This window comes from Hakea prostrata, chromosome 2, assembly GCF_041222555.1.
Source record: "Hakea prostrata isolate BN-2017 chromosome 2, UWA_Hpros_2, whole genome shotgun sequence".
NCBI lineage: Eukaryota > Viridiplantae > Streptophyta > Magnoliopsida > Proteales > Proteaceae > Hakea > Hakea prostrata.
The window spans coordinates 4741543-4755344 of NC_142601.1; the positions used below are offsets into that span (position 1 = coordinate 4741543).

Here is a 13802-nt window from a genome sequence, read left to right on the forward strand (position 1 = left end):
TCTTTTTGTTTCTCTACTATTATAAGTAAAACTGGGAACAAGAATGCTGATCGATTAAATCTGGACAGTTTTGAAGCATAGGCTCTTTGTGGTAGCTATATCGTATCAATTTTCCTGTTTTCAGAAATAGAATGAGATTTTGCCAGAAAAGGCAAAAAGGGAATAGGATGAGATTATTCTGTGGAAGGCCATTGAGATCAGAGATTTGATCTTTAGAGCTTAAATCCCCTGGGGCCGGGCCTCTTGGGTAGTGCTTCCTGTTAGACCCAAAAATAAAAATTCTCGTCTGGTTCCTATTTTGCCGTGGGGTATTTTGTTGAACTTCTCATAAGGTGATTCCTTGTATGCTTGGCTGTGTATCTTTTTAGACTATTTCAACATCTAACTCAACCAGACACTGCCTCTCGGTCTCACTGAAGACTCCTCAGGTTGGAACTAGACACTAAAGATGTAAACGGATTGGATTTGGCTAAGATATGGTAATATCTGAAGTTGAATTTTATTATTAAATACGTTATCCAAATTTTGAATCCGATATGAGTTGGATGTGTAAATTTATAAATGAATTTGAATTTGTTGATTAGTTAAATGAATTTTCGAATAATATTCGATCTGAATTCAAGGTTAAAATTTTTTTATAATGTAATTAGTTATTATTATTATTATTTTTTTATACAAATGGGCTTTATTTAAGTCTGGGATGGAGATATTAATATGCCTCAAGCAAGCGGGAAAAAGCAAGTGTGTAAGTGTGTGGTTAGATCAATCAAGAGATGGAAATATTAATATGCCTCAAAACCATGGCTATGTCTATCAGAGAGAAAAGGAGTTCCACTATTTCAGAAAAACCCCACATCACTCTCACACCTACAAAGTGCTACCCTTTGTTTGCCCCCAATCCTTATTCTTATCCTTAGGATGGGTTTTCCTTATACTACAAAGATTATTTATAGGGAAACCTAAAACTCTAATCCCAATGTAATTACAAGTTTACCCCAGTATTAGTAATTGACCCAAACTCAACATCAAGCACGTGGGAAAAAGACACACGACCTCTTCACTAACAGGTGTTGGTTTCAACCACTAGAACAACTCTGCATCGGCGATGAAGGGACAATGATGTATTCTCCAAAATTAAACTTTAATCAAATAAGGATATAGGATACGATTATTATCTGTCAAATAATTAATCGAATTAGATAATATCTGAGTAAAAATTGGCATCTCCAAATTTGAATCCGATTATTAATCGGATCATCTAAATTTTAATATATATTCAAAAAAAATCGATTTCATACATTTTTAATGGGATAAAAATACAAATCGAACTCGAATTTTGACCAGCCATTTACATTCCTACGAAACGCTGCATGATCCCTAGTTATAGGTATCCCCAAGAATACCCACAAGCCAAGACTTGTAAGATGTGAAGTATGGACTGATCAAAACAAACTGAACAAGCTTTAGATCACAATCCAAGAGATAATCCAAAATACCCTATATTATCCGCCTTTTTTGGTATTCAGATCCTATGTTTCACTAGCATCCAAAGTCCCAGAAATAGGAGCCATGCTGCATCAAACCTAAAAGGTGGTAGATCATAAAATATTTCTTGATTGAAAAATTCCTCTAAATTAAGTATAGTTACACAGAATATTTGGAAACAAAGAGAACAATACTTATAACATGAAATCAATGACTTTTATCTCAAAAAAGTCCACCGATCCAAATTGGAGATAGTTATTATCTATAAGAGCAAAGAAAGAAAAGAGCTATCAAACGCATAAGTTTACAGATAAAAGACCTCTGAATTTATCTTTTTCATACCCAGTTGGTCTGTAAGTGAAAACATCAAAACAGAACCATAGCCGCCTTTCTCTTGAGCTTTTACTTCTTACAGACAGAATCCCCATTTTCCTGCTTGGCAACCTCAACTTTCTCACCATTCAAGCCATTGGCAGCCTCAACTTTCTCACCATTCAAGCCATTGACATTGATGGTATCAAATTCGAGCAATAGTCCATGGATCCGCTCTGCCAAGCTCTGTTTGGCCGGAGGAGAGACTCCATGCTTGCCAATGATGGACTCCAGCACTGCTTCTGACAACTGTTTGTTCTCTATAACTGCAGACCCTACTTCTGGAATCACCCCATCTTTTGATTTGGAGAAAGCAATCTTCATATATCATGTTGTGAACACAGAGAGGCAAAAGAAAAATCAAAGAATCAAAACCCAAATCACCATTAAAGGATAACCATTGAAGAACAGATTGAGCAAGGAACGAACCGTGAGGGAGCCATGAGGTGAAAGAGTGAAGAGGATGGAAGACCCTGGTGGGAAGGTCTCATCCTTGAAGGTTTCAATAAATTTCTCCACTGCCTTGGCCTCTGCATCTGTGTAAATCCCCACAGCTTTCCAGTAAGCCACACAGTTCTCTGTCACCTTCTCTGCATATTGTGGTCCCGTCAAGGGCTTTAACATCGTTACCCTAATGAATTTCTCGAATTCACCTGGAACATAATACAAACACAACAACATCCTTCAATTAGATAGTTCTAAAACTTCACACCCAGATCTCCTTTTCTTGAAAACTTTCATTATAGTTGAGCATATATACTAGATAAGCCCACATCATATGACATCTTATCTACATGTAAAGAACCCAGAAAGGGAATTTACTGACCTTTGACGATATCAGTGAAGAAATCGAGAGAGGAGTTGAGTTCCTCAGGGGTCTTGCCCTTCCACTTAGCCGCGAGTGAAGGAAGAGCTTCATTCGCTAAGTAGACACCGATGGCGGTGAACGTTATGAACTGTCCTTGTATCTGCAATCCTCTAACACCTGCATTTTAGAACCCAATCACACCAGCCATTTCTGATTTCTGATTTATTTTTACTCATATGCAGAAGCATTAGAAGATCTCATTAAAAGGCAGAGGATCCAGAAGAGGGGGAGAAGAACAGAGGAAGCCAGAATTAAACCCTGAAAGCTCACCTGCGCCGCCTAGATAGTGTGTGTTTGTTGAGCCTGGAGGCTTCAGGTTCGCATGGAATGTAATGTCTTCCACCTGCAATTCTGATACCATTACTGCACCCGGAGCCATTTCCTCTCTGTTTTCCAAAACTAAGATAGTTCTACACTTCTAGTCACTGCTCAAAACTACTACTGAAGAGAAACAATTAAAGGGGACAGCTCAAAGCTTTGTTATTAAGAAGACTTAAATGAGTTGCAGAGCAGAAAATCATAGCAATAATAACAAATATAATAATATGAAAGGTGGGAAGAGCGGGTAGGTAAGAATTTAAGATCATCGCACGCTGAATGACAGATAAGAGTGCGAACGGGGAGCAACGTTGATACACAAAATACCAATGATTTTTAGTTGGATCTCTTCATCACAGATATGCATGTGCTCCATAGTCCATACACCAGATCTTCCACCGAAGTTATGGTTCGACTCATGGCCTTAGGGGTTGTCAGCGAAGAGTCCAGATCCTCACCCCGTCGGGGGAGCACAGACTACTCCCCGATGGCTTTCCAACCATACAAACACGTGGGGCCCACAAGAGCATTCACATCCTTCTACACCCGGGTGCACATTGCACTCAACATTTTCCTAGCATAGCCCACCTAACACAGTGTGCATATGGATCAATATCAGGTCCATTTCCTTGTAGATGTGTGAAATGTATCTCGACATCACATCAGTGGTTGAAATCCATTTATAAGTCACATGGTCTATTTCTGACAAGAAAATGGACCTGATGAATTTCCGGGTGTATCGTACACATGGGTGGAGGAAATCCAAATTCTATGCAAATAAAGCATTGTGACTCGGCGGAAAGTGTCCTTTGATCATACTATTTTAAGGGGCCAGACACCAAAAGTTTTAACTCTTGTGAGGGTATCGTGCAATTTATTGGTTTGGGCGCTCATGATGAGTGATGGATGAGTGTAAATTACCTCCCTTAACCGAAAGCACAATCAGCCCTCGTACATAAACGTGTACATCAAACTCAACCCGAATTGGACGGCACAAACCAAACCAAAATGGAATTGTTGAAACCCAATCTCTCTTTTCTTTTTTTTTTTTTCCATTGAACTGGCCCTCCTCTTTCCAACATTGCAAAGAAAGAACAAATATTCTCTGTTCTGTACATATATTGTACATATATGTCAAAATAACTGGCTGAGAAAGCAAATAAATTATAAGACTATTTTAGACTTTTTCAAATTTAAAGTCAAGCTTTAAATCTCTAACATGTTATTTTGTATAAAAAGTGAACAGTCGTAACCATGCACAACAGATGATTTTCTTCTGCAAAGAAACCCTAATTACACAACAATACATATCTTCAGCTGTGGTATTAATCAAAAACCAACCCTTTCGCTGACTTTACAAATCCATGATTCTTTCAATTTAGCAAATGCGACACCATACTTGAGGCCAAGATTTTAGAATCAGAGATTGGTGTTTGATACAATCAAAACTTGCAGGTGAAGGCAGGATGCTTCTTTTGAAAACTAGTGTTCCTCATGCAAGATTCGATTTTCATTTCAAGTTCTCCCTTCAAGCAAACTCTTATCCCAAAGGTAACAACAGTTCGTTTTTAAACCATCCCTAACACGATCTATTTCTTGTTGAAACATCTTCAGGTTTGGGAAAACAAGAAAACAAGAAAACAGGGAGTAGTTAGGGTTTGGATTTCAAGTTCTCCCTTCAAGCAAGCTGCTTTCTGAAATGCCATTTTTTCCCCCAGGAAATGATTTTCATTTGTAAAACTTGAATTAGCCCAGGCTTTTCTTTCTGAAACTTAAAATGAAGATGTTCTGTTCTGGTTATGGTGACGATGATTTCAACCAGCCCATATGGGTCTGTTTCTTTTTCGCTCTCTCTCTCTCTCTCTTCTTCCTCACCTTTTCATCTGAAGTCCTAACATGAAATCACAACGTGTTTAAACCATCCACACCAATCTATTCTTCTTCTAGTCCTCCACAACCCAAACCCTAACTACCCCCGCTGTTTTCTTGATCATGTACTCCCTTGTCTCATGAAGAAACTCAAACCAAAGCAGCTCCCTCATCTGATAACTATAAATGACAGAATTTTCTTCTGTTTTCAGAAACCCAAAACCTGATCCTACCCAGTGCTGCCGTTCCATTCTAGCTCACTTTGCACCTTCAAAACTTAGGAAGACCTTCACCGGAAAACTCCCCTTCATCAGCTAACCTAAATTCTACGATCAAAACCTAAGCCCTATTTGACCAACACCACCTATTACGATCTTTCAGAGTTGCAGACGAAGTTCAGGAAGACCCTATCTTCTTCTCATGTCTGTTAAAAGCACCCGCTTTAACTTTTTTACTGTTGTTTGGTCAAAGTTCAAAACTCCCTGGAAACCCTTTATATTAGAATATCCATCTCGTCTCTACTCTGAACCCATCAAGAAAAATCTCTGCTAGGTTTAATTTCTAAGCTTTTCTCTCTTACGGATATGGCTGCTGTCATGAGTAGCCGTTGCATAATATTACTCTTTACTGTACCTCTCTTTGTTCGGATTAGAGAGATTAATCACACACAATCGAATAGAAAACCAAAAAAGAAAAGGAGATACGAATTTTACCCTGGTTCATCTCAATGTGAGGCTACATGCAAGGTTTTTCACTATATCCAATATTCTGTTGCAAGAGAATATATATAAGTACTTAGAAAACCTAAACCACAATTATTCATGAACTCAAACCCAAACCGTAAAGAAACTCTTAAGTCCCACAGAAATATGGACCCTTTACAGGCTATGGGGCTTTGCTCCCACATCTTGCCCACTCACCACCGGGAAGTAGGACCTATGTCCGTCGGCAACACAATATAAAGCATGAGCCATACTCAATACTCTTCCTACCTCTTTCAAGCAGCAGTGAATCTGACGGTGCTCACCACTTTTGCCAGATTTATGCTTATTGTTTGACTTCAAGAATTCTGGCTAAAATCCATAGTAGAAAGGGCTTTGAACTGTGTCCTAATTTCTTATGTAGAGAAGGCTACCGAAACCCTGAAATCTGTATTATTAGATTTGAAAAATTTATATGTCAGGGCTTTGGTAACCTTCAAGAATTCCGGCTAAAAATCCAGAATAGAAAAAGGCTACACCTTCACGCTTTTTCGAAATAGAAAATTTAAATTGCATTTTCAAATCTTGATGGTGGGTGTAATAATGAAGGAAAATACAATGGTTAAATCTAATTCTCTTCACTCAAGTGGATGAAATTTTCATATGTTCATTTGAATTCCGAAGATCAAAATTTTACCCGCTGGTGCAATCCCAATGTGGGGCGGTACCATATAAGATACAAGTCGATCACATGAACTTCAAAGGGTGGCCGAGTTGGTAAACACCTCCAAGTAGGAGTTTATAGTTTGAATTAATCCTTCAGGGTCAAGGGCGAAGCTTTGCCTTACATTCAAATTATATGGAACAGTTATCTCCTTGAGGATATAGTCATGGTGTGCGTAAATTAGCATAAACGAACTTCAATTTTGGTTGAAAAAAGAAAAAAAAGAAAAAAAAAATGAAAAACACAATCACATGACTCAAGTAAACTCACGAGGTCCATTACATTTGGATTATTTTAGTGATGCATTCAACTATTGAGGGTAAATGATAGTAGTTAGTAGTTTAGTCCCAGAATATGTCCCTTTGAAAATCTTGACTAAAGTTGATTCTTTTGAATGCTACTGGGGAGACAAATTCAAAAGATTAGTTTTTTAAATAAAAAATAACTTAGATCAAAATTAGGGTCTGGAGAAAATTACCGAACTTAGAACAAGGTATAAATTTTGTCAGCGAGGCCCAAAGCCCACTTTATTCAAGCCCCAATTTGAAGTCTCCAATGTGAATTAGAATAGGATTCATGGTCCGATTTTGAAGAGAACTGTGGATGGTACCTATGAATAGATGGTCAGCAAGGAATTGGATTGTATGATTAATTTCCAACCTTTTTTGACTATCGAGATTTGTGAGGCAAGGACAGAAAATCAAGAATGGCAGGACCTGAGTCTCTGTGGACAATTTTACCAAAAAAAAAAAAAAAAGTCTCTGTGGACAAGATTTATAAAGTCAGTCTATTATCCCTTCTTTGAAGCAAAGCCTAGAAACTGTCCATTATGGGCAAGAAAAAGCATCATGGTGGGCCAGAAAGTATTAATGGATGGGGTTTGTTGGCAAGTGGGGAATGGGCCACTTGCAGGTTCAACTTTAGTGCCGTGCATTAAATGTGCAATATTGAGTTACTTATGGCCATGATTTCTCCTAGTGGTCAATGTCGAAATCTTGACCACTCCTTTTGCATATTTTTTTTTGGTTACAGGTAAGTATAGTTAAAAAAAAATAGAAAAATGGGGTGTTCGAGATTTCAGCCTTGACCATCGATTTCATCCGAACTGTACGCAGCTCAGTGCTGCACTGGATTCCATCTATTCCTAAGTTTAAGATCCACTCACCAAAGCTTGTGGGGGTGTGCATTGGAGAAGGTAGAGGAGCTTATAGAACCTACCAGCCGAATGCAGAGAAGGGAGGTGCTACAATAGATTTTTGATCCTATGGAAATAGGTGCCATCCTATGTTTTTCGATGATAGAAACGTTACACAGAAGACAAACCTAGATACTTGAGTCTAACCAACAATCTTGCTGGACAATCTTAAATGCTACTAGAGACACACATAACTGAGCATTCCTAATATTAGAACAAACCCAAAACAAATCCTTCTATTTCACTTAGACCTAGGAAAACGGTTAATAAGTGTCTAAAGGTGTTGGCTAGTTAACCCTTGAAGTACTACTACCTTTTCAGCAGGGGTGTTAAAGCCGGGTGACCCATGATGGCAGTGGCTGGGTCTTGTGCATTAAGTAGGTCTACTATCATCATGAGATGGTAGAGTTGCATATGTTAGGGTTGGGCTCATGGGCGCCCAAAAGATGGGCTCACGAGAGGCATTTGCTTCCAACATATGTGGATGACCATAAGGTTAAGGAATGATATCCAACAGATGCCTCCTGTTGAAGATATCATTCATAGGTGGAGAAAGATATTGAACCAAAAGAGCACTAGGCATGAGGAGAGATATCCGGACCCCATGTAGTACGAGACTTTATGACTTTGCATCAGAACTAGATTATCCCTGACGTGTGTCAGTTCTCAGACCAATGATGATGTGACTTGACCCAACTACAGACGCTAGAAATGCCATCAAGGACGAGAACCCTCGACAAAGAAGCTGAAACCAGAAAGAGAAAGGGGAGAGGGAATGAGAAGGGGAGACAAAGGGAGGGGATGAAACCGGATTTGGAAACAAAATATAATTGGAGAGATCAACAATGGTGGCCCTCATGGCTTCCCCCTTGACGCCTGAGAGACCACGAAGACAAAAACTCTTCACCACCCAAGACAGAACCCTCTGAAACGGCCTTCAACTTTTCTTTTCTTTATTTCTTTTCTCCAAACACAATGAAGAGGGTAGAGAAGGGGATGAGAAGCAGGGAGAAGATGAGAGCAAGGGAGGAGAAATAGAGAGAAGGTGAGATTGAGAAGAGAGAAAGAAGAGGGAATCAGAGAGCAAGAGGAGGAGGAGGTGGAAGCAGTAGGGCCACAACGTCCCAACAACAATAAAGAATCAAAAGAAACTGTAGCAATGATTCAAAGGAGAAGCTGAGAATGGGAGGCGGAAAAGCAAAGAGAGACAGAGAGAAGAGAGAGGAGAAGGAGAAACAGATAGAGGAAAAGAGGAGAAGGTGGCGGAGAGACACAGAGGCATAGGATTGCCAATGTATTTTGGCTTCCAAAAATGCTGGTCGAACCCTAAGAGATGGAAGCCTTCGAGTACCACCTTGTCTTTGTTGAACGAAACAACTAACTCACATAGATCTTCCTTTGCAGAATCTCTGTTTGAAACCCTTATTTTTTTTCTTCTAGTTTTCCTTCTTCTTTTTTGCCAACTGAAACATCTTACAGATCTTTGTCCTAGGGCCTTTCTCTTGAACCAAACTTTTTGGGAAGATCTTACCATCAATTCTCCTAGTTAAGTGGCATCTTTCTTGCTAATTTTTTTAAACCTCAATAGCGTCCTAAATATGGGAAGGAGTTCTCCTTTCACCCATCTTCTTTTCTTTAGCTTGCAGCCACACTACCTCTTTGTAGTTTCACCTTCCCTACTACCACCACCACCATCATCCCCAACCTCTGTCCCATGGGCCCATAACTTCCATGATTTTTGGTACCTATGGCATTCTTCAAGGGAATTTGCATTAAAGATAGGATTTTAGAAATCAGGGCCAACTCCAATAATGGTAGTGGTAAATCTGTCAATAATCAAAGAGTATTGAGTCCTTAATTAGTTGGGTCCCATAATATGTTGTTTCGAAAATCTTGACCAGAGTTATCAAACAATCTTTCATTAAAATGATAATGTGACCTTAGTTGGTTCATTTGGTTACAAGACGAGAGGCATATGCAAAATATCATTTTTTTAGATAAAAAATAATTTTGATCAAACCTTAGAGGTTCAATTGAAAATTACCGAACTTTTAATTGATTCACCTAGGTATACATATTCTTAGTGAGGCCGAAAGCCCACTTTACTCAAGCCCTAGTTTGAAGTCTCTAGTATGAGTGGAAAATAAAATTTGAGATCCAATTTTGAAGAGAATCGTGTATGGTAGCTATAGACAATTGTATGAATAATTTTGAACCTTTTTGAGTATCAAGAAGACAAATCAGACCATGAGAGAAAATCAAGAAGAAATAGAAAGTAGGAGAAGGAAAAGAATCAAGGAGATTAGGTCGTTCATGAAATAATTTGCCTACTACAATTTGATATTTGTTCAAAGCAAGGAGATTTTGTGAGATCTATGATGATGATGTGTGGTGTTTTCTTGATTTGTCTTTTTGTGGCATAATTATATCCTTTATTATTTTGAAGAGAATCGTGTATGGTAGCTATAGACAATTGTACCAAAAAAAAATATAGACAATTGTACGAATAATTTTGAACCTTTTTGACAATTTGATATTTGTTCAAAACAAGTAGATTTTGTAAGATCTATGATGATGATGATGTGTGGTGTTTTCTTGATTTGTCTTTTTGTGGTGTAAATCTATGCATTATTCTTCTTTTCTCATAGTGGATATGGGCAATATTTGTCCCGTGGTTTTTTCATTTGTAGCATATGTTTTTACTGGTGATCTTTAGTACTAATAAGATTTCTTAGATATATTTAATTATTTTTTAAATACACCTTAGGAGAAAAACATGGTATTATTTATGTAAATCAATTTGGGTTTGCTGATACATTTTATGGATTTTTTTTTCTCTAATAAAAATTTTGTGAACTTATTTGTAATTTCGCTAAACGATTGCGGTTTAATTGATTTATTGGTTCACTTTGGCTTGTACTACTCTTGAACCAGCGCCAATTAAATCTATAGATCAACTGGGCTATACATTGTTCTTTTTAGGATTTGAATGTGAGGTAGACTTGAATGCTGCATATATACTAAATGTGCAGCATCTACTATCAACGATTGAGATTTCAATCTTGACCCAGATTTTGATCTTGACTACCATTGACAGCATAGTTAATGCGCAACACTGAATTTGAACCCTTGAATGCGAGGGGTCTAGGATTTTTCGTATTCTGTTATAGGGATTTATGTGATCATCTTCTTCCTCACTTCTCTAGGTTATATTTGGTGTTCCATGGCTGTAAGTTTGCAGTTGTCGTTGTGGTTTTAGAATCTCAGGTCTGAGCTAGGTGCATGCATTGCACAGGTTTATAACGTATTTTGTAAGGTTACAGGCTTCTTGATAATAATGCATTGAGCTCGAAACTGAGCTTCAGATTGGTAGGCCTAGTTTTGGCCAACTCCATGATTATTCTTCTCTTCTCTTTCTTATTTGGTAGTTTCTCCCATCAAGGCCTAACATTGTCTTCCCTGTTGTGTGAAAAAGCACTGACATGCCACGATTATGCATTAACCCATTCGATGGGGGATCGTCCTCTGATGGTAATGTTTAAGGGCACAAGCACCAAACATCTTGGCTCTTGTAGGGGCTGAATTTTAATAAAAAATTAATCTAAGAACTTGGTTGATTAATTAGACTTATCAGCAAATCGCTATAATATAAACAAACCCTAGTTACCATGCACTACTAGCCTCACACACAACACAAAGTCACAAACCTTATTTGATTATCAGGTTTAGTAACAATGGCGGACAAGGTGTTTCTCTTGAGTGGTTGGGCCAGCCCCTTTGGAACGAGGGTCAGTATCGCTTTAGCTGAAAAAGGTGTGAAATATCAATACAAGGAGCAGCAAAACGTGCTCCAAGATAGAAGTCCTCTTCTGCTGCAGATGAACCCAGTTCATAAGAAGATCCCTGTCTTGATCCATAATGGAAAACCCATCTGTGAATCTCTCATTATTGTTCAATACATTGATGAGACATGGAAGGACGACAAAGCTCCACTGTTACCTTCTGATACTTATCAACGAGCACAGGCTAGATTCTGGGTTGACTACATAGAGCAGAAGGTAAATTTCTTACTTCAATCGTCCTTAAGAGTTGAAATCTCTTATCCTGACCAAAAGGTTGAGCTGGGGCCCAACCAAGAAGGTTGATCAAGGTTGGATTTTTCTTCAAAACCTTATTAGTTAGGATAATCCAACCAAACTCTGAAGCAGCCCTAGTTTAATCTTCTTAGTTTTCATTCATCTCATTTGTATTGTTGATCAATCTATGTGCGAAATCGCAGGTGGTCATCAACATGAGAGCAATATTGAGGAGCTCATACGGACCAGAACAAGAGAAGGCTAAGAAGGAATGTATAGAGGCACTGAGAGTGTTGGAAGAAGAACTTGATGATAAGCCATACTTTGGAGGTGACAATTTTGGTTTCGTGGATTTGAGTTTTGTGCCCTTCTACAGCTGGTTTTATGCCGTGGAAACCTTAGTCAACTTCAGTGTAGAAGCTGAATTCCCAAAGTTGATTGAATGGAGCAAGAGGTGCTTGCAGAAGAAGAGTGTGGCTAATTCTCTTGCAGATCCACTTAAGGTCTATGATTTTACTCTCGAACTTAGAAAGAAGATTGGTGTGGCTTAGATAGACGTTATTATTGTGAGAATTTAGGATTTTTGAATAAAGTTTTCTTCGTAAATTTCTAGATTCTTCATGTTAGAATGGTGCCAAATCTTCTATTAGTAGGATAAAGGATCTATAATGTTTCTTTCACATATTTTTACCACACATTTAGAAGGAGACTTCCTCTAAACATTGAGAAGGTAAATAAGAAAGGCTAGTGAAAGGGTGGAAAAAAAAACATAATCTTCTATTAGAGAATCCAAGCACAATTTTCTATTAGAGAATCCAAGATCTATACTTCTAACATATTACTGTAAGTTGGATAATTAATTTTCATTTGGACTCGGTGAGGTTTGGTTCAAGTCATTTGCATTTGCCTTCGCTCAATTTTTATGAATGTTGTTCGTTCAATCTTTGGTCAAGATTTTTAAAATGACGTATTTTGTTTTAGGTACAAGGGTGTTTTTTCTTATAAATCGAATCCATAACCTCTTTACTAAGAAATGTTGACTATTACCAATCGAACAAGTCTGTAATGGTCGAAATGACATATCGTGAGACTCAACAAACAAAAATTGCTCATTCAATATGCTTTGATTAATGACCCGTTGGCTGCTACCACTATTTGAGTTGGCCCCGAATTCAAAAATTCTATCTTCAATGCTGATTCCCTTGAATGCCATAGATGTATTACCTTATCATTAGTTCTCAAACACATGTTAGGAGAAAAACATGGTATTATTTATGTAAATCAATCTAGGGCTAGCTGCTGATACTGTTGAAGTTCAAACCGACTTGTGAAAGTTGCAGAAACCTGACACCTAACAAACATGATATTAGAAAGTCATAAAACTTTGAAGCAACAAAAAGAAGATTGAAGACGTCTATAGAATCGTGAAGAAAGAAGAAGAATTTTGAAGAAAGCCATAGAATTTTGAAGAAAGTAGAAGAACTTTGAAGAAGCTTGTAGAACTCTAAAGAAAGTAGAAGAATCTTGAAAAAAGTTGTAGAATTTTGAAAAATGTCGTAGAATTCTAAAGAAAGAAGAAGAAATTTGAAGAACGAAAAGAAAAAGAGGTTTGAAGAACATTGTAGAATCTTGTAGAAAAGAGAAGAAATTTGAAGATTGAAGAAGAAGAGAGTCGAAGATTGTGAAAAGAAGTAGAAAATTGAAGAAAGAAAGAAATTATTATTTTATTCGTATTTGTCAGCTTACATTCCTTATAAATATAAATGAATCCCACCTCTATTTGTAATGAAATTTTGAGACAAAAGAGAGCGAGAGTTTTTAAGAAACAAAGATGTTGTAACATCTCAGTTGTGTGTAAAGTTTATTTGTTCTTAGTACAGTTTTAGTTTTTTATCCAGCTCTGTTTCTTGTGTGTAAGCCCTAACATGCTCGGTTGATAGAGATTTACCTAATTGTAAAGCAAGAAGACACAAGAGAGTTCGGTCCAAATGAACCTACTCTCCGGGACTCAAGTATGAGTCCGATCTCACTATGAGATTAGAATAAACTTACAAGATGAGAAATGAAATCTGTATATAAGAGATAATTAGAATAGGCATTGGATCATCCTCAAACTGCCATCGAGTCTTCTTCTCCCTTCGCTAAACATATCTTAGTCACAGCGCCTTCGAAATCATCCAAGAACAAAGGTCAA

The 13802-nt window shown here is 37.7% G+C and overlaps 2 protein-coding genes across 2 annotated transcripts; one reads left to right on the forward strand and one right to left on the reverse strand.

The window, feature by feature from the left end:
• Window positions 1-1656: 1656 nt before the first annotated feature.
• On the reverse strand, window positions 1657-3244 carry LOC149023378 (chalcone--flavanone isomerase-like). Its single transcript, XM_089143932.1, has 4 exons — window positions 2996-3244; window positions 2684-2842; window positions 2287-2510; window positions 1657-2175 (listed from the first exon to the last, which is right to left on the reverse strand). The coding sequence occupies exons 1-4, from the start codon at window positions 3102-3104 to the stop codon at window positions 1888-1890; spliced, it is 780 nt and encodes a 259-aa protein (XP_089000058.1). The 5' UTR covers window positions 3105-3244; the 3' UTR covers window positions 1657-1887.
• An 8022-nt stretch (window positions 3245-11266) lies between these two features.
• LOC149023379 (putative glutathione S-transferase) lies at window positions 11267-12159 on the forward strand. Its single transcript, XM_089142781.1, has 2 exons — window positions 11267-11590; window positions 11812-12159. Exons 1-2 carry the CDS (start codon window positions 11267-11269, stop codon window positions 12157-12159), a joined length of 672 nt encoding a protein of 223 aa, XP_088998907.1.
• The last annotated feature ends 1643 nt before the right edge of the window (window positions 12160-13802 follow it).